The following is a 19,868-nucleotide window of genomic DNA, read 5'->3' on the forward strand; positions in this document are numbered from 1 at the left end:
AGCAGAGCTACTCAGATAAGGGTTAGCCCGCCTGGAGATAACAGCACTCATTTATCCTTCAGTGTCACAGGCCTACTCTCGTCACCTCTCGGGGCACTGTCCTGTAACTCGTCACAGCAGCAGCATGAGCTCACATGACCTTGGGGGAGTCGCCTTTATAGGAAAAGTGAGAAATGAGTACAAAAGCTAAAATTAACCAAGAGCCAGAACTCAGAGCAGAATATTACTAGACCGTGAACAGGAAGAGATGAAGCTTAGAAACCTTAATCTTTCAGATGTGGTGGTATACACCTGGAATCCCACAGCACTGGAGAAATAGAAGGCGGAATCTGAGTCCAGAGTTCACAGCCAGCCTGTGCTATAGGAGACCCTGCCTAGAAGGAAAAAAACCCTTAGTGGTTGAGAAAGGAGCTGCTCACAGAAGATTGCATGTTATGTGGCCTCATTTCTATAGCATGCCCAGTTAGGCAAACCCATAGGATCGGAGAGTAAAGAATGGGGTAGGGACAGGGACAGAGCATGGTAGGAAAAGGCGTGGCCCTTCTCCTCGTGGGCAAGTGCTCTGAAGTTGACTGTAGAAGGGAATGTGTTTACTCTGACCTGTACATCACACAAAGCTCACACAAGTCAGAGTATCACAGATGTGCCACAGACATGTACATGTCTTAAGTGTCAGTTAAAGTCTTAAAAGAAAAACGTAAATTATGTACCAATAAAGCTCTTGTTATCAAAAACAGTGGGGCATTGCTTAGAGAGAGCACTGAGCTGCTGCTGTTGTCTGGGGCTGCAGGTACAGCTGCCTGGAGCCTTCCTTCCTTCTTTTCGCCCATTGGAGATCACTCATGAGCCCCTCTTGTGTTCTCAGAATAAGGATTCCATAGCCTCTGAGCTGAGGCAGTGGGTCCAGCTGGTTGTCTGTTCCTGTGGAGACCATCTTCCCACTGCGTCTAGACTGGCTACTGCTGAAGTCCTCACGAGCACCGCGCCCCTGTTCCTCACCAATCCTCAGCCCATTCTTGGTAAGTGTGCTGAGCAGGGTGCCCAGTGCACGCGCCTCAGCTAACACGGGAAGAGCTAGAGAGCCCAGACTAAAGGAGGGAACACGGTCAAAGGCAGCATGTGTGACGCTTTTCCATGTCTCCAGGATTCTCTGTCCCGGTTCCTATTGTGACTGTCACCAACAGCTGCTTGCCTTCTCTCCCTTCTGTCTTCTGAAGCTGTCCTGTGTGCACTTTTTCAGGGCACCCAGGAGCTTTGCACTTTCCTGTCTGTAAATGTGACCCTTTTGGTAGTCCATTATTAAAAACTCTCATTTGAGACAGTGTCACTGTGTAGCCCAGGAGAACCTGGAACCTGAGAAGTCCCCTGTCTTGGCTCCCAAGTACTGGGACACCATGCTCCGCTGCTACAGAGCTTTGAGTGGGCTCCCACTGTCTCCAGACTAAATCCACACATCCTTTAACATGGCTCACTAGGCCCTTTCTGTTCCACTCTTTCTGCTTTTCTGTTTCATCCCTGGCCCACACTCCTGCTTCATCATCTGCCACTCCTTCCTCAGGCCTGTTTGTCATCCTCAGGATCCAGCTCTCTATAAACAAACTCTGCCTGACTGACTTGTTGGCCTTTCAAGACTCAGCCCAACCTTCTCCTCCTTCAGGAAGCCAGGACTTCCTTAATAGACAAAGGGAAGTGCTCTCCAGGACTCCATGCTGCTGAGGTTAAGAAGGGCCAGGCTGGCTTCCAGGCTTTTGTCTGATGTCCCCACTGGGCTGCTGGTTCCCTTCACTACTGAATGAACTTGAAATCAACCCTGGAAAGGCGCTATTCCAAAGTCAAATGGCTGTGCAACTCTGAGCTGGTTTCTGAACTGGGCTTCTCCCTCACTCTCATGCCTAGAGAGCAGTATCTAGGGAAAAGCTTCGTGCCAACGGTGCTGAAGGAGATTGAGTCTGAGGAGAGCCTCAGAAGATGAAGAGCATGGAGGTGTTATTTCATGTTTTTATTGTGTTGCTTTGGAGTTTATTTTGATTTGTAAATACAGGGTTTAATTAAAGAAACCCAGGGCCACAGAGCCAGGCTCTGGCCCAGACCCTGTTCTCTTCTGCATGTAGTCACTTCCTATCACTTCCTGTTTCTCTTGACTGCTTTCATGCTTGGCCTCAAGAATCAGGCAGGGGCTCAGCCCGCAATGAGCTTGCAGTATTGTTGTGGTGACAGATTTCCAGGTTAGGGGAAGAATCAGTTTTTAGGTGGTGACAGTGAAGTTTAAGTGAGACCTGTGAGTGCCCACCTGTGCAGCCTCTGTCTTGCTGTCCCTTCCCTGCTTCTGAGTGACGTCACCAACGGCCCTCCTGTGGTTACGATTTAATCACTGAACCCAGAGCCATGAGGCTAATAAACTCTGGTTAGGTCAGGCGTGGTGGTCTGTGCCAGCAGTCCTAGCTACCTGAGAGGCTGACGCTGGTAAACTGGCCTAGATAGACAGCACAGTGAAACCTTCTCTCTAAGGCAGTATGTTCCTTCTTTTGTGTCAGGCATTCGCAGGAAGCCCAGTACATTCTGCAGCACATTTTTCTCAACAACCTTGGTTACTCCGTCACTCACAATAAGTAGAATTTGTGTAAGACAACCTGAAATTCTTGTGTGGAATTGAGTCTTGGTTTGTGTTAGCTGCTGGTGCTAGGGATGGCATGCCAGAAACAAGGAAGGGGATCAGCGATGGCCAGTGGCCACAGCTCACCAAGAGCAGCAGCCAGCCAGAGACTCGAGGACAGCTTGAAAGGGACTAAAGAGGGGAATGTTTCAGAGGTTCAGATGACCTTGGAACTGAGAAAACTCAAGATGGAGTCTTTGGCGGCACATGCCCAGAATCACAGCCTTTGGGAGGTGGAAGCAGGAGGGGATCAGGAGGTCAAGGCCGTCTCGGGCTACAGAGTGAATCTGAGGCAGCCTGGGCTGCTGGAAACCCTGTCTCAAAAATTGAAAAAGCATAGAGTCTGTAAGGAGGAGTAAAATGTAAAGCTGATCTGGGAGTAGAGATCTAAACTCCAGATGGCGCTGTTGGCAAAGGGGGTGGGGCCTCAGCTCAGACTGCTCCTTTAGAGGCAGCGGGTGGTGCTCTGCCATTGCTCTCTAAGGAGACCTCCTAAAATGTGTGCCTGGAGTCCATTTCAGTGTTTTCCTGCAGCCACCCAGCATCATTTGTGACTGCTCTTTACCTGTATTCTAGATCTCATGGCTCTCGATGCTGCTCAGGGCAGATTCAGCCTGTTTGTGCATATCAGTACCATATGGTAACCAGCAGAACCCGTGCCAAGGGCCAGTGGCAGCAGAAAACAGGCCCCAGGGACATGTAACACAGGCCCTTTGTCATGGCCTTCCCCACTTTGGATTCTTGCCCCCAAACCTGATATTGATTAATACTTTGCTTTTCAGAATTGGTTAAGTTCTCGTAGTCTGCAAAGTACTCTCTGGTTTTTTGAGATAAGGTCTCACCTTGTAGCTCAAGCCCCCACCTCCATACAGGGTCTCATTATGTAGCCCTGGCTGTCCTGGAACTCTATATGTAGACCAAGCTGGCCTTGCTCTCACAGAGATCTACCTGCCTTCTGAGTGCTGGGATTAACCATGTGAAAAACATTCTTGTTGCATAAATTATGGCACTTCAGAGAGTTTTCCAGAACTTTGTAGGCCAGTCAGCACCTTATGGAGACTCTGTCCTTCCTCCTCCCACAACAAAAGATGTTTCCAGGCTCCCCCAGCAGGTCCCTCTCTGTTCCAGTGTTGGTCTGATCCTCAGGTTTTCCTGTCTTACGGTAACACCCCCTCCCAAAAAGGAATGGCTGTGGCTTCTTCATAATGTGGTTGAAGTAGTCTTACTAAATGCTTGTCAGTGACACTGTAGATGACATGAATTCCTGACATGATTTTCTTTACAGAACTGCAGGACACGCTTTCTCTCTGGAGGTGTGTCCTTACCCTTCTGCAGAGTGAGGAGCAGACCGTCAGAGAGGCAGCCGCTGAGATTGTGACAGCAGCCATGTCACAAGGAAACACTTGCCAGTCAACAGGTACCTTGTTCTTGACCTTGTATCTTCTTCCCTTACTGATTCAGGACCAGGATTGGCACACTTGGCTGCCTAACCATTCAGTCTCTTCCTCAGCCTTATCACTGTAAGGGGAACCTGCCAGAACCACAGGCAAATGAACAAAAGCAAGTCACCTCCCAGATTTGGTCTGCCAGCTATATTCTGTGGACTCTACTTAGAACCTCCTAGAGAAAGTTGTTTTCAAATGTAGAAATTTAATATACAGCATCCTTTCTTGTTTGCATTGTTAAGTTTTAAATTAGGGCAGATCTTGACTATCTATATGGTTACACAAGCCAGGAATCCTGACCCGTCATTTTGTTCCTACGTGCGTTTTCATATGTGTAAGTTGAATTCTGCCTTTCTGTGCCTTTGTTCCTTTTTTGTAACCACATAGCCCAAGAGACAGGAGTCAGGCAGAAGGACAGAGGTCTGGATGGGTAGTGCTAAACTCACTCATCTGGGTGTTAGGGAAGCAAAAAGGAACTCCTCTTGAGGGAGGACATGGGCTGCTGGCCTAAGGGACGAGAAGCAAGTTAGAATGGAAGCAAGGTCACATGCTTCTGGGTAAGCTGACCATCTGGGACAGGGGCTATGTTTATGGGTGTAGAATGCTTCAGCCTGTGTTGCAGGATGTTTCTGGGCCAGGCACCCTGATGAGAAGCATGAATGCCATTCTGAGGCAGGAATCAGAGCTGTGCAGAGAAGTTGCCCATATGGACAGCTGAACAGGAGAGGACAGAGCTATCCAGTATTGTAACTGTATCCGCAGGCAAGGACTACTCTGAAGCACTATACGGGTCTGTACAGGAAGTTCCTGCACTATTGGAGCTTGTGGGGACCTCAGCTATGCTGTGTGCGCTTTCCTTTGCATGTAGGGAAGGAGCTAGTTTTTGCACAGTCTTGCTGCTATGTTACTCCAAGGCAGGTTCAGCCAGGACCAACCTGGCCTCTCAGTGAAGCACCAAGAGGGAGCTCTGAGTGGTGTACACAAGTGTTCTGCACACCAGTGCCGACCTGCAGACCATTTCCACGTGAGTGATCCCAGCAGGGGCGGGTGGGGTGTACAGAGGATAACTTGTAAGAGTCAGTTCTCCTTCCACTGTGTGTCCTGGGCTCGAACCCCAGGTCGTGAGGATTGGCACACACAGTTTTTCCTAGGAGGATCCTTATAAGGTACAGCAAGTACACAGCACTCTTGGGGGCGTGTAATACCCATGTTCTCCAGGGACCTGCTCTGCCTAAGATGCAAACAGGAATTTCACAGTGAATTCAGATAGTGGTTTTCTCTTATCTTTAAAATTGTAGGCTTTGCTCTCTTTTTTTTCTTTCAGTTTTCCCAGTTCATTTATGATACAAATATATTATCACTTTCACTTTCCTTCTACTTGTAATTCATAAGAAAGCGAGATCATTAATTTTATATTGAACCTTTCTGCATCTTAAACTCCTGTATAAGTCTTCCTAAGAAAGCCTCCTTACCAAACTTTGTGTTGCTCATCCTGATGGACAGAAAGGATTTAGAAGCTGGGTCTAGAGGTTCACCTTGTCATCTCAGCACTGGGAGGTGGAAGCAGGATTGCTGACCGTTCAAGGCTGCTCTGGCTTACATGGTGTGTTCCAGGTCAGCTAGGGCTAAAGAATTAGATTCTATCTAAAAGTGTATATGTGCGCGCATGCACGCGACAGTTAAGATTGGAGAAAAAAGCAAGAATTGAAGAACAACCAGGCAGAGGTGAGTGGACAGACCCCCCTTACACAGGAGGGTGAGCGCCCTCCAGGGAAGTAGGCCACACAGGATTATCATCTGTACAGTAAAGTTGATATTGGATTTCTTGGATTTGATAACTGCTCTGTGCTTTATAAGAGCATAGTGCCCTCTTAGGAGATAGGTGCTGAACTGTTAAGTAACCAAGACATAACTCTTGGAGCTAGCTAACACCCTAGGGGTTCAGAAGAAAAGCCTATGTGTACAAATGTAAGAGGGCCACTGGACTTGCATCTTTCCTGGAAGGATTTTGAAATAAAGTGTGTTTTAGACAATCACAATTCAGTTTTACAACTGAAAAGACCCAATACAATAAATACTGAGAGACCATCTGATTGGTTTATCAAGAAATATAGCTTGGGGCTGGAGAGATGGCTCAGCAGTTAAGAGTATCTGCTGCTCTTGTAGAGAACCCAAGTTCAACTCCCAGCATCTATGTGGTAGCTCACAACCGTCTATAACTCCAGTTGTAGGGTGCCTAACTCTGGTCTGACCTCTGTAGACATGCACTTGGTGCACATACATACATGAAGACAAAACACTCATAACACATAAAATACCTCCCCCCAGATGTCTGGGATGTGGGTGCAGCTCAGGTGGTAGAGTGCTTGTCTAGCATACATGAAAGCCTGGGTTTGTTCTCCAGTACCACATAAAATGACCATGGCTACCCTCGTCATCATGAGGGGCAGGCAGGAGGATCAGAAGCGGAAGGTCATCCTCAACTCCATGTCAGGTTTAAAGCCAGCCTGGGATACATGGGGGAAAGGAGAAAGGGAGGAGGGGGGAGGGAGAGAGAGACAGAAAGAGCGGGTTAGGCTCAGTAGTAGAGGGCTCACCTAGCATGCACAGAGCCCTGGGTTCCATCGCCACTATAAACCAGATATGGTGGTGCATGCTTACAATCCCAGCACTTGGGAGATGGAGGCGGGAGGATCAGAAGTTCAAGGTCATTTTTGACCAGCCTGAGTTACCAAAATCTGAGTGGGGGAAGTGAATGAATTCAGTTCCTATGGTGGCTTTTTTCCCTTAAATTAGATTACACTGTCTTGCCATATCCTTCTTTAAAAACTCATTTTGAATGAATGCTTGTATCCAAAAGAGTCAGATGCATGTAACTCAAAGATATTAGCAATATCACATATTGTGTAGTATGTCACTGCATGGTGCCCTCATTCAGACCAAGGAGCACTCTTACATTTCATCTCTTCTGCCTAGTTCATGACATGTAGAGACACTATACAGCTTGGTTTTCTTTTTTCTTTTCTGTTTTGGTTTGTTTGAGACATGGTCTCATGATTCCCAAGCTGGCCTTTAACTCCTGAACTTCCTGCCTCTACCTCCCAAGTGTTTGTGAACCTGACTCACTCACCATGCCTGACTCAGCTTTAATTAGTTAGCTTGTTCCCAGTCAGTTACCCCAAATGCACCTTGGATTTCGTAAAAATACATGTGATTAATTTTACTTCCCAAATCAGTACCTATACAACAAAATTAAGTGATTAACTGATATGACTATTTAAGATCTTCTTTGAGGAGTCAAAATTATTATAAAGAGCCAAGTATGGCAGTACATGCCTATAGTTGTAGCATTTGTGAGACAGAGGCAAGTGGATCAGGAGTTCAGAGCTATATAGTAAGTCCAGAGCTAGCCTGGGCTACAAGAGACCAAGAAAAAACAGAACGGAGGGCCTGGAACAATGGCTCAGCAGTTAAGAGCACATACAGCTCTTACAGAAGACCTAATGAGTCAGTTCCCAGCACCCATCTCGGGTACCTTACATCTGACCAAACTCCAGCTCTGAGGGATCTGATGCCTGCTTTTGGTCTCCACAGGCACAGACACTCATGCATGCATACACACACACACACACACACACACACACACACACACACACACGTTTAAAAAAAGAAGCAGAACATGGGGCTGTGGATGCAGATCATTTGATAGAATGCTTGCATAATACACAGAAGGCCCTGGGGTTTGCTTACTGCCGCCATGTAAACCAGGCATGGTGGCACACACCTGAAGTCCCAGTACTCAGGAGCTAGACTCTACAAGCTGTAGCAGACCCTCACTGTCTGCAGTTTGCCAACCTTCTCCTAGGCCCTGTTCTCCCAGGGACTCAGATCGTGGAGGCCATGGACACAGTTAACTGGGAGACCCTGAAGGAACCTCCTAGGCATGGCGTGATAGCCCATAAAAACTGTAGAATCACAGTGAGTCCTAGCAGAGAAGCAGAAGAATGAATGGAAGCATAATATGGGAGGTAAGCATTTAAGATTAGAACATAGGCAGGGGGCATTGTATAAAGCAAGCTCAGACAGCCCTGTAGCCCTGGGCAACAAAGGAGGGGAAAACCCACACTTGCTCAACTCCCCGCAAAGTGCTCTTCTCCCATCACCACCCTAACACACACATAACATGTGTGCACCATTGCCACCCACAGAGAGCCAGTGAGCCAGCATGAAAGATGGACACTCCTCATATGTTCCAACCCTTGAGCAATCGGGGAAGAAGGCCTGAGTAGAGAGATAGAGTACTAGGTCACTGTGACATTTCGCATTGGCCTCATGGTGAGATAGCTCAGTCAGCAGAGCCTCGGGCCTTTGGAGATTTATGCTGAGTCACAGGTGGCTCCACTGCCAATCTTTGAAGGCTGCCCACCAGCCTCAGACCTGAGGGTCGACTCTTGTTTTGTGTCCTTCCTGCCAGCTCACAGGCATTTTGCAGGGTTGGGCCCAGAAGGGGTCTCCAAGCATCTCCTCCCTCCTCCCTCTGCCTTCCTGTAGGTTCTTCCTAATCTGCTCAGGTGTGTTGTCTGTCAAGGCTTTGCAAATCAGTCCTCTGCGTGTGCCATCAGTCTTTTTCAGGGAGGGACCAGGGGCAGGAGAGATGGCTCAGAGGTTAAGAGCGCATACCGCTCCTAAAGAGAATGCAAATTCAGTCCCCAGCATCCAAGCCAGGAGGCTCACTCACACCTATAGTCCAGTTTAAGGGAGAGCCCCTGGCCTCCATGAGCACCTGCACTCATGTGTACATAATTACATACCGATACATATGGAATTGAAAAACAAATCGAAGGAGGAGGAGGACCATAGAAGCTAAGAACCACTCCATTTGAAGGTAGCATCCTGCATATGTGAAGGAAGAAACGATGAGGTCAGCCATGTCCACCGTTCAGCAAGCACTCACAAAGCCCGTCCTCAGTCTTCCCTCCCGTGCTGGTGTTAGAGCCCTGCCCTCTCCCCCTGGACTTCTTCAGGTCCATCAGCCTGTGCTTCATGCCTCCTCCTGTCCTACATTGTCCATGGGGCTCCTGAGGAGAGGGCTCACGTGACAGAGCTGTCCATGCTGCTGCTCCCTGCCCACCTCCCTACCCTGGCCCCTGAGCAGCACCAACAGCCCTCCTACCCGACCCCTCTCTTAACCTCTCTCCTACCACTCTAGGTACCACGGTCTTCCTTAGGCCTGTCACACCAGCCTGAGGACCTCACCGCTGCACACGCTGCTCTTCCCGCTGCTCTTCCTGCATTGGCCTTCCTGTACCTCCTTCCTGTGCCTGCCTACCCATAATCCCATGCCTGTCTCAGCCCGGCCCTCCAGACTGTGGTGCACACCCGGTCAGTGGCTGACCCTCCCCTGCTGTCTTCAGTCTCTGCAGTTTTTAGTTCCTGTTGTTTTCACCACCACCACCACCCCCGGCAGAACAGCAGCTCCCAAAGAGTAGGACTTGTCTTGTGTGTATGTGTGTGTGTGTGTGTGTGTGTGTGTGTGTGCATATACAAGTGTACCACAGCATACATGGCAGAGGTCAAAGAACCTTGCATGAGTCAGTTTTTTCCTTCTACTGGGGTCAAACTCAAGTCATCAAGCATGGCAGCAGCTACTTTTACGCACCAGGCACTCTTATTGATCCTGCTTGGTTGGTTTGATTGTTTTTGTTTTGTTTTTCAGACAGGCCTCCCCCTGTGGCCCAGGCTGCCTTGGTCTAAAATTCACTACATAACCCAGGCTGGTGTCAAACTCTTGGCAGTCCTGCTCCAGCCTCCCATTTGCTGTAGAGAGTAGATTTTTGTCTTTGTTCCCTGCTTTGATTTTCAGACCCTGGCATCCACTAAAAATCACTGTGTAATCGGTTGGTTGGTTGGTTGGTTGGTTGGTTGGTTGGTTGGTTGGTTGGTTGGTTAGATGGATGGATGGATGGATGGATGGATGGATGGATGGATGGATGGATGGATGGATGGGAAGAATGTATCAGTCAAAATAGTTCAAAACAATAAGGATTTAGTGTTTTCAACACTGGCCTGATGAGGGAGAGATGAAGCCCTTTGGATTTTAAGTTGTTAAGAAATTGTTCTATGAGACTTTGTGAGTTCAAGATCAGCCTGGTCTGCATAGGAGTTCTAGAATAGACTATGTAGAGAGATCCTGTCTCAAAGAAAGAAAAAGAACAGAGAGAAAAGAAGTTGCCTTGAAGTGGGAGATGCCAGTCCCAGCAGACTCTGTAAGCTCCATTAGGCCCCCTGCTTCCTGGAAACACTAATTCACCAAGGGACTGGTCTAGCATCTACAACGTCTGGGCTGTGGCAGATCCAGACCAACTTGTTCTCTCCCTTGTCACCCCTCCTTTCTCAAGCAGGGTGGCTTTTTAAGATATGTTTATGAGGATGGAGAGGTGGCCGGCTTAGGGACTAAAGGTGTACCCATCCTCCTCGGGGGACTGCAGTCCCTAAGCCAGGCCTCCCCAGGGTGTGTGCTCATAAATGAACTTCCATCCTGGGGCTGGACACAGGGCTTAGTGTTGAAAAGCACTGGCTGTTTTTGCAGAGGATTTTTTTTTTATTTATTTATAAATAAATATTTACTTTAAATTTTTATTTTATTGTATTCTTATGTATATGGGTGTTTTGCCTGCACGTATGTCTGTGCACCATGTGTGTAGCACTCTCAGAGGCCAGAAGAGGGTATTGTGGTTCTCTGGAATGGAGTTACAGTGTAGAATAACCATGTAGGTGCTGGGAACTGAACCCTGGTCCTCTGGAAGAGTGACCAGGGAGTACGCTTAAGCACTGAGCCATCTCTCCATCCTCATAAACACATCCTCTGCTGGGATTAGAGGTATGTGCCACCATATCCAAATTCCTTGTCTAAAGGTAGATGCCGAGAGTGTAGAGTGGAGGCTAGAGCCAAGGCAAATGGGAGAAGAGAGTCGTTTCCAGAGACGGCAGGCAGTCCTGAACCAAAGACTGCAGTGTTCCTGTCCTCCAGTCGGGGGGGGGGGGGGTGTCACACAGGGATGCAAGGTCATAGCTGTGACCTGCAGATGAGGGACCTAAAGGCAAGGAGAGGAAATGACACTGTAGTGGGATACGGAGGAGTCTGAAACACAGACCTTATGCCTCCCAGACACCTTGATTCTCATGGAGAAAGTGACAGACATCTGCATTTCTGTGTGCAGACTCCTAGGACAGGTGAGCTGAGAGGCAGGGAAGAAAAATGCTGCCTGGGTGGAATAAGAGAGTGTTCTATGAAGCCAGCATCTCCCTCCATACAACCCCCTCCCAAGGCCAGCTCTGGGCCTCCTCCATTGCCTCCATTGCCAGGGTGTTCCTTTCTTGTCGTGGAGTTCTGGTGGAGGAGACCCAGGAAGGGAGGAATTGCAGTTTGCCACAGAAGGAATGGCCTCTGTCTCCTCATTAATTTCTTCAAGTCACAGACATCAGTCAGGATGGCCTGGAGGCTCCACCCCTTCCCCAACCGCCTGTAGAGGACTGTAGTGGAGCTCCAATGACTACATACCACATTGACCTTCCCGTCTGTCGCTGTTCCTAGGGAGCCTGGGCCCCTGACGTGCACCTGTGTTCAGACAGTGCGTCACCAGCAGCTGGCTCCCATGCTGTACAGAAACAGATACAAACTAACACATCTACCTGGGAGCAGGGTTCCAGGTGCCCATGAGTACTCTGGCTGAGCCTTGTTGCTGGGGTGATAGGATTGTTTCCATGGCCTCCCAGTGACTAAGCCCCAGAGAGAGACAAGCTCCTTTCTAGGCCATTTTTGCATTATTTCGCCTCTCCCCATGCTGTTCCTGACAGCCAATCTCACTGACCCTGAGGTGACTGACCTCTGTAGGCGGCGATAAGCCCACAGTCTAGGACTTAAGCCATCTGGTGCTGACTCGGCTGGCAGGGTCTCACTGTCCCAGTTAGCAAAGGGTAGCTGTGCCTGCTAGTCACTGCTCCTGGCTCCGCCCTCCTTCCCTGGCTTCCCTTCTATGTGGCAAGTGACGGCTTCCATACAGGACACAGCATTTCTCTCGTTTCTCTGTTCACCCAGCAAGCGCCTTCTTCAGTTGCAGACCTAGGACCATTTACAGCTCTTTTTCAGACAGTCGTTCACTAGCATGGACCTTACTTATCTCATTAGGCTGGCTGGAGTGAGCCTGGGGCATCTGTCTCTCCAAGCTCCCAGGGCCAGGATTACAGCTGCGTGCTGCTGTGCTCCTCGGCTCTTTTACATGAGTGCTGGCGATCACCTGAGGTCCTCAGGTGTGCACAGCAAACGTTTTACTGGCTTCACCTTCTCCCAGGCCTTTCCTCTTTGAACCTAAACTGGTAAAGGAATTATGGTGAAGGAGATAGGCTTTGGTCTCATTCTCTCCTGATTTGGCTAGGAGCCTGCTGGTAAGCAGCTCTCCCCCAATTCCTCCTTAGTGTCTGAGCAGACACATGTCCTTGGCCCCCTGAGTTCATTCAGCCCCAAATATCTTCTCCCAAAACTACCATACAGTTGTCCAATCCATGCTGCTGCAACATTATACAGCCTGAGGTTTGACAAGCTCAGAGCTAAGCCCTGGAGTTGGCCTTCATGGGCCATATTGAAGCCCTTATTCTTTAACAGTCTGCCATTATGCAAGTAAAGAGTGCCGTCTGAGCGCTGGAAACCTTGATCCTACCCACAACCTCCAAATCCTGTTCTCAGATGGCCTGTTGAAGTAGGCTAGCCTGGGCTTTCTTCTTCCTACGCCCCTTTTTTGACTGAGAACCCACATGACAGGGGGTCTTCAAAGCAGAGCAGAATGAAGGGAAGTGGTTGTTGTTATGATGCTTCAGAGAGGATTTCACCTGGGCCCATGCTGGGAGTACGAGTGTGCATTCAGACAGTGCTGTCATTGTAAACCTAGTGTCCCTCGGGGTCTCTGTGTTGTAAGAATGATAAGCGGCGCTGGTTACCGACATGACTATCCCAGTGTCAGTATCAGCTCTTATTAGGAGGAAGGGGGGTGGGGGGACAAGAGACCAGGCCTGAGGAAGGAACATGTGCAGAGACAGAGAGAAAGGTGGTGGGGAGGGAGAGAGAACAGAACAGAGAGAGAGGGTGGGGTCTGAGTCACGGCTCTTTAAGGCACAGGTGGGCTTATGGAGCTACGACACACATGCGCAATGCAGATTGCGTGACATAAGACTCAAGACCCCTTGTCCAGCTCCTGAACTGCACATGTGCAGTCATGCAGCTGGAGCACAGCAGAATCCCAACATATATAAAGAACACAGGACAGCAGTTTGGATGTGTCTTTATGTCTGGTCACTGGACAGGGTCCTAGAGGCTGTGCTTTGGCTAGCTAGCTCTCTGAGGCAGCAGGTGTCCTGTGTGTCTAAAAGGACAGGACATCTTCAGCGAGTGTACTGAGGGAGCTTTTCAAAATGAATTTCTTAGCTGGGTGTGGTAGCACATGACCTTAATCCCAGCACTTGGAAGGCAGAGGCAGGCAGACCTCGGAATTCCAGGCCATCTAGAGCTACATGGTGAGAGTCAAAAAGCTGACCTTGGCAGTGGCTTATCTTCTCTGCTCCTCTCTCCCACTGTGATCTTCCTGCCTCCCCTCACCTCCAGCAGAGGTAATGACAATACCAGAGAGAACCAATGAGCCATATGTTGACGTGGACTCCAGTTTCAAGCTTGAAGCCACTGGTGTTTATGGATTTGATGTCTGTAACATAGACCAAGTTCATGGCAGCTTACACAGCTCTGTGGCCTCGCTCCCTGACAGCCGACCCAGCAGGCTGCTGTGCTGGTCCTGTCATCAGGGGCCCCCACCTTCTTCCCTGCTGCTGCAGCTTCCATGTGTGCTGTCCCTCATGTGGCTCAAGATGGTAAGTCCAGACCCATTCCATCTGCACAGTGGCGATAGGAAGGAAGCAGGGCCACTGTAGTAGTTACATCACTCCCCCTTCAGTCTTAGCAGCCAAGACCTACCTGCTCATGCTCTACAGGTCCCAGCCAGAGCCCCAAGACTGTCAGATGAGCCAAGTGCCCGCATGCTCAGCAAAAGTCTGTTTCTCCATGTGATGGGGAGGTGGGTTAGAAAATAGATGTGCACCTCTCACGTCCTTTCAGAGTCCTAGTATTGAAGAGAGACAACAGCATACACATGCACAGCTGGGGACTCAGATATGCGTGATACTGAGCCCCTGGCCTTGGCTGTTGGGAGCCCCTGCTCTCCAGTGTGGTACCACTCACAGACAGCAGATTTCACCTCGCTTGCATCCATGTTGTGTTTATCTTAGTAACTCACACGGCCACATTTATGAGAAAGGGAAATCATGTAAGAATTTTGATTGAAAAATTGTCACTATCTTCATAAATGTCAATGTGGATCCCTGTTCTACTTCTCAGGCCCTTCCACCACCCAGAATGCAAAGGCTTGGTTACAAGACAAGCCTTGCAGTTACATCCGCATGCAGTTAGAATTGACCACGAGGAGAATTAAGTAGGTGGTGGCACTTAGTCTAAAGACTAGAGATGTGGGAGAGGCACGGCAGAGGCATACTTTGGAAGGACCCAACAGTAGGTAGAGTCCCCGATCCGTTGAGATTCACCTTGCCTATACCCACTTCATGTGTGTGTGAGTGTTGGCCTGGGCTGGCCTGGGTCAGCCTGCATACGTGTCTTGGGTTCTTAAGGCCCAGGCAGTTCCTTGAACCTCCTTTTCCACACAGCCTTTCAGACCTCAGCATTCTGTCTTCTTTGGTTTCCTTTTTCAGTTCTGGTGTTTCTCCAGCAGGAGACTCATCCACTCACCCACACCAGGAGCTTCTGAAGGACAGAGGTTTCCAGCACCAGCAGGTTAGCTGGCACACCAGCACAGAGAGTGGCTGCCTAGGGCCGTAACTTGGCCTCTGTAGCACTCTGCTTTTGGAGATGAAGATGGCTGTGGACTTCGAGGTGGTCAGGTTTCCTGCCTAGCCTCCTAGTAGACGCAGTGGCCCCTTGCAAGCCAGAGTGAGCCTTGCAGGCTGGGTTGGCCAGATTCCCCAAGTACTTCAGTCCTGTCATACCAGAGAGTGAAAGTCCCTGGTATTACAAGCCTTGCCACCAGGCCAGGATGATGGAAGACCTCTCCAGCCTGTGAAGTGATGGGAGACCTGTTTGATAGTCCACGCTCTGTTTCTACACTTTGAAGATGAAGCTGTGGTTATACAGCCACACTTGAAATCATTGGCTCTGCACCTGTGAGTGCAGGAGGTGGTCATGCACAGTGTCACACTGCACCCAGAACCTAGTCTGGGCCTCTGCTCCTCCCTCACCCTTCAGGAGTTAAGAGTAAGAGACCCATCCAAACATGAATAGCTTCTGGCCAAAAACTGGATTTGACTCTGAGAAACTGGCAGGGATATTTTTCTGGTGGCTTCCCAACACACAGCGAGTGGTCAGAGCCCTCAGAAGCAGAATTGTCTTTCTGAGACAACGCCCCTCCATCTCCATCCATCCAGTCATCCTGCCCCATTTCCCTCAGTGTGTGCAGCAGAGCTCTGCAGGGGGCACAGGCTTTCACTGACCATCCTGTGCTGTATACAGGGTTATAGGTTCACACACACCAGCATAAAACTCAATGTCCACAGGAAGTCTCCCAGCGGGCCAGCCTGCCTACATTCTGTACTCACCCTGACCTCCTGCCTTCTCTCCTCCCACCCCCTTCCTGCTCTCCCTCTCAACCTAGAATAGATCTAGGAATTGCCTGACCTTTCCACCTTGGCTACGAGCAGTGCTGGCATTTTTAACAGACCTGTCCATCAATCTTCGCTGATCTCCATCCTTGAAAGAACCGTTCCTATCAGCAAGTCATCGCTCACATGTGACCGGGGGGGGGGGGGGGGGGGGGGGGTTCACTAGTGTCAGACCTCAAGTTCTTTAAACTCCATTTCACAACATCCATTCCCCAGAAGCCACAGACTTCGTTTTGTTGTTGTTGTTTTTTAAGTAAGTACCCAGTAGGCAAGATGCCCAATGACACAGCCTGCTAGACCCAAGGCCAGCCAGCCACCTGGAGAGAAAGGGGGCTGGTCTCAGGGTTTGCTTCAGATGGGGCTGGCCATCACCATGGAAAACAGGGAATGAAACCCCCACTATTTGTGTTTGACAGTGCTGGACTTGATGGGTTGGGAGATTTGAGGAGACAGGATGGTATTTCTAGTGCAAGGCGTAGCTTGGGATAAATGCATGGTTGTTCTAGCTCACTAGAGCTCATCTTAGTTCCCTGCCAAGTGAGCTAGGGAAGATGAAAGGAGGGTGAGTTTGGAGAGGTAGGAAGAGGAAGGAAGCTAGGAGAGGGGGGTAGATACCAACCAAAGACTGCTCTTCAGGTCTTGTTGACAGGGTCTCTCTTAGTCCTGGCTAACCTGGAACTTCTGGTAGACTAGACTGGTCTTGAACTCACAAAGATCCACCTGCCTCTGCCTCCTAAGTGCTGGGATTAAAGGTGTGTGCTACAGTGGCCAAGCACTCTTTGTGTCTTTTGAGGGGGTGGTACACTTGTGTGCAATGTGCATATGGAGACCAGAGGTTGACACTGGTATCTTCCTCGACCATGCTCCACCTTAGTTTTTGAGACAGGGTCCCTCACCAAAGCTGGAGCTCCCCAATTAGCCAGGAATCCTCTTGTCTCTGCCTCCTAGCTTTAGGGTGACAGGCAGATGCCACTGCATCCAGCTTTTACATGGGTGCCAGGGATCCAAACTCTTCTCATGCTTGCGTGGCAACACTGCACCAACTGAGCCGTGTCCCCAGAGCCCACATGCTGGCTTTCCAACCCCAGATACCACCCTAGCGCTCTAAATCAGAAGGAGGGGGACAGCTCAGTAAAGGTTCTTTTCATGCAGTACACAGAACGTGGCAAGACCCTAAAAAGATGCTCCTGGAATCGGCTGATGGAGGATGCCTGTAACCCAGCACTTGTCAAGTAAAGAGGAAAGGCTCAGTTCAGGGTCGTCTTCTGCTATGTAGGGAGTTCAGAGTCAGCCTTGGCCACATGAGACCTTGTCTAAAAAACAGTGGGGTAGTGATCTTGGAAAATAAATTATCATCAGATTTGCTGAGCCTTTTAAAACATTTTAAGAGAGAGTGAGCGTGTGTGTGTGTGTGTGTGTGTACAAGCATGTAAGTCAAGTCCACATGAAGGTCCCGAGAGGTACCAGATCCCTTGGAACTGGACTACAGACAGCTGTGAGCAGCTTGGCATGAGTGCCAGGAAGCAAACCTGCGTCCTCTGCGAGAGCAGTGCAAGCCCTTCACCACTGAGCCATCTCTCCAGCCCTTCCAGAACAACTGCTAGTCCACCTGATACAAGAATTTAGACTTGGTGGAAAGGATGGTAATGACAATGTCAGGTTGAAGGCTTTTTTATTGCTGTTATTGAGGATTGAATATGGGTTCTCGTGTGGTCTTGGCAAGGACTCCAACACTGATCTGCATCCCCTGGGATTCTTTTTACTTTTCATTTTGAGACAAGGTCTCATGAAGTCTGCACTCACTGTGGACAAACAGGCCTTAAACTTGCAGCCCCTCTTCCTCGGCTTCTTGAACAGCTTGTATTACAGGCATGGACTATCGGGTACAGCACTTTTTTTTAAGACAAAAATCTAATAGAGCATTTGGTAATCCTGATATCTGCATGTAATAGACAAACCAAATAACGATTCACAATGAGGGAGCCATGAATGGCAGCTCTCTGTTATGAGGAATCCAAACTTTGTCTTTGCCTCACTATCCCACGCATCCCCATGTTCCCAGGTTACTGCTTGGGCCAGATTCATTGCACATGAGAAGAAAGAACATCTTTCTTTTGAGGATTCTCCCAGAGTTCTGTGGCACACTCCACTTACTTCATCAGCTCCCACTTAATAACACGATCATGCTTAGCTGCAAGGTGTGCAAGGAAATGGGCTGGGCACATTACCTAGACGTAGTCTTTCTAAAGGGAACACATGTACCTTTCTGTCCTTTAATAAAAGGATGCCCCTTAAATCACACAGCCTCTGGAAATAAAGGGATACTTAGAACTACTCTAGGTAAACAGCAACAAGAACGGAGTGTTTCAAACAGCAGACATAGGTGGTGATCGTAGGAGGACTTCACAGATCACAGAGTGAAACTTTCACAGCTTTACAATGCTTATAGAAAGAGAGTAAGGAGCCGGGCACTGGGGGGCCGCCTGTAATCCCAGCACTTGGGAGGCAGAGATGGGCGGATCTCTGTGAGTTCAAGGCCAGCCTGGTCTACAGAGTGAGTTCCAGGACAGCTACCAAAACTACACAGAGAAACCCTGTCTCGGAAAAGGGGGGGGGGGGGGCTGACTGAGACTGGAGAGATGGCTCAGTGGTCAAGATCACTGGCTGCTCTTCCAGAAGACCTGGGTTTGATTCCCAACACCTACTTCCAGAAGATCTGATACCCTCTCTGGCTTCCTCTGTGTACCCGGCACACGTGGTACATAGATATATACACAGGCAAAACACCCACACATGTAAAATAAAAAAATTTTAAAGAAATAGAAAGTAGGCTTAAGGGGAGCAGGTATCTCAGTGGTAAAGCATGCAAGTAGTTCCTAGGTTCCGTCCACAGCACCAGAAGAAATAAAAAGGAAAGAATAACATGAACAGGCATCATGGAGGACACACACTCAGAGGATGAAGTGCACTGACACCTACGTTTCCAAATTAAGTTGCTTAGTGTGATGGAAGCAGTCCCCTAGAAGTAAAATGTAAAGTGTGAGGTATCCCTTTACCAGTGCTTCCAAGAGAAGCTTGAACAACAGAGACACTGCTATGGTTTGTGAGGTCCTCCATGTTCAGGGGGGACAGTGGTGAGCCCTTTAATATTGTTTAGATAAACCAACCCAAGTGTATACCAAAGAATTTAATAAACTTTAATCTCTTCATAGACGGCAGAAGGTAAAAGTCATGGTGTAGATCCATATGAATTAGCATGTACAGGCACCGTGAGATACTGCTGTTTGGGAAAGGAACAGAATATACTGGGCATTGTGGTGCATGCCTGTAATCCTAACACGTGGCAGGAGGATTGTCACAAGTTCAAGCATGACCTGGGCTAAATAGCAAGTCTCAAAGAAGGAGTAGAAGCCAGTGAGGTGGCTAGGTGGGTAAAGCGTTTGCCAGGAAACCTGACCAGCTGAATTTGATCCCTGGACCCCACATGGAAGAAGGACAGAACCAATTCCCACAAGTCTCCTCTGACTTTACACACATGCATATGGCACATATACACACTTGTACACACATCCACATATGCTCACTAAATAAATAATAAAATGCAAATGTTTTTTATTTAAAAGAAGAAAATGAAGCTGGGTGGTGGTGGTGCACACCTTTAATCCCAGCACTCAGGAGGCAGAGCCAGGCGGATCTCTGTGAGTTTGAGGCCAGCCTGGGCTACAGAGTGAGTTCCAGGACAGCCAGGACTTGTACATCTAGAAAGCTATACTATACATTCCAGTCCCCTCCAACTGCAGGGACCTAGCAAGGAGTGCAAGTGTGTGTATGAATGCACAGCCAGGTGTGCATTCAGTCTGCAGTCAGCATGGGATTATAGCCAACTGTGATGTGTAACCTTGCCAGGTTTCCCTAGCCAGCAGCCATGAATGTAGACTCCCTGGACTTTGGGACGTGGACTCAAAGTTTTCGTCTCAAGGCAGCCTCTTTTGGCTCCTTAA

General features: G+C 49.0%; 1 protein-coding gene across 1 annotated transcript in view; it reads left to right on the forward strand.

The window, feature by feature from the left end:
• The window catches only part of Thada (THADA armadillo repeat containing), a 289,455-nt gene that overhangs the window by 248,843 nt on the left and 20,744 nt on the right, over positions 1-19,868 (forward strand). Inside the window, 2 exon segments of the mRNA XM_036170461.1 lie at positions 866-1,019; positions 3,939-4,070. Of these exon segments, the coding sequence (XP_036026354.1) occupies positions 866-1,019; positions 3,939-4,070 (286 nt within the window).

The sequence above is a fragment of the Onychomys torridus genome, chromosome 21, assembly GCF_903995425.1.
Source record: "Onychomys torridus chromosome 21, mOncTor1.1, whole genome shotgun sequence".
Lineage (NCBI taxonomy): Eukaryota > Metazoa > Chordata > Mammalia > Rodentia > Cricetidae > Onychomys > Onychomys torridus.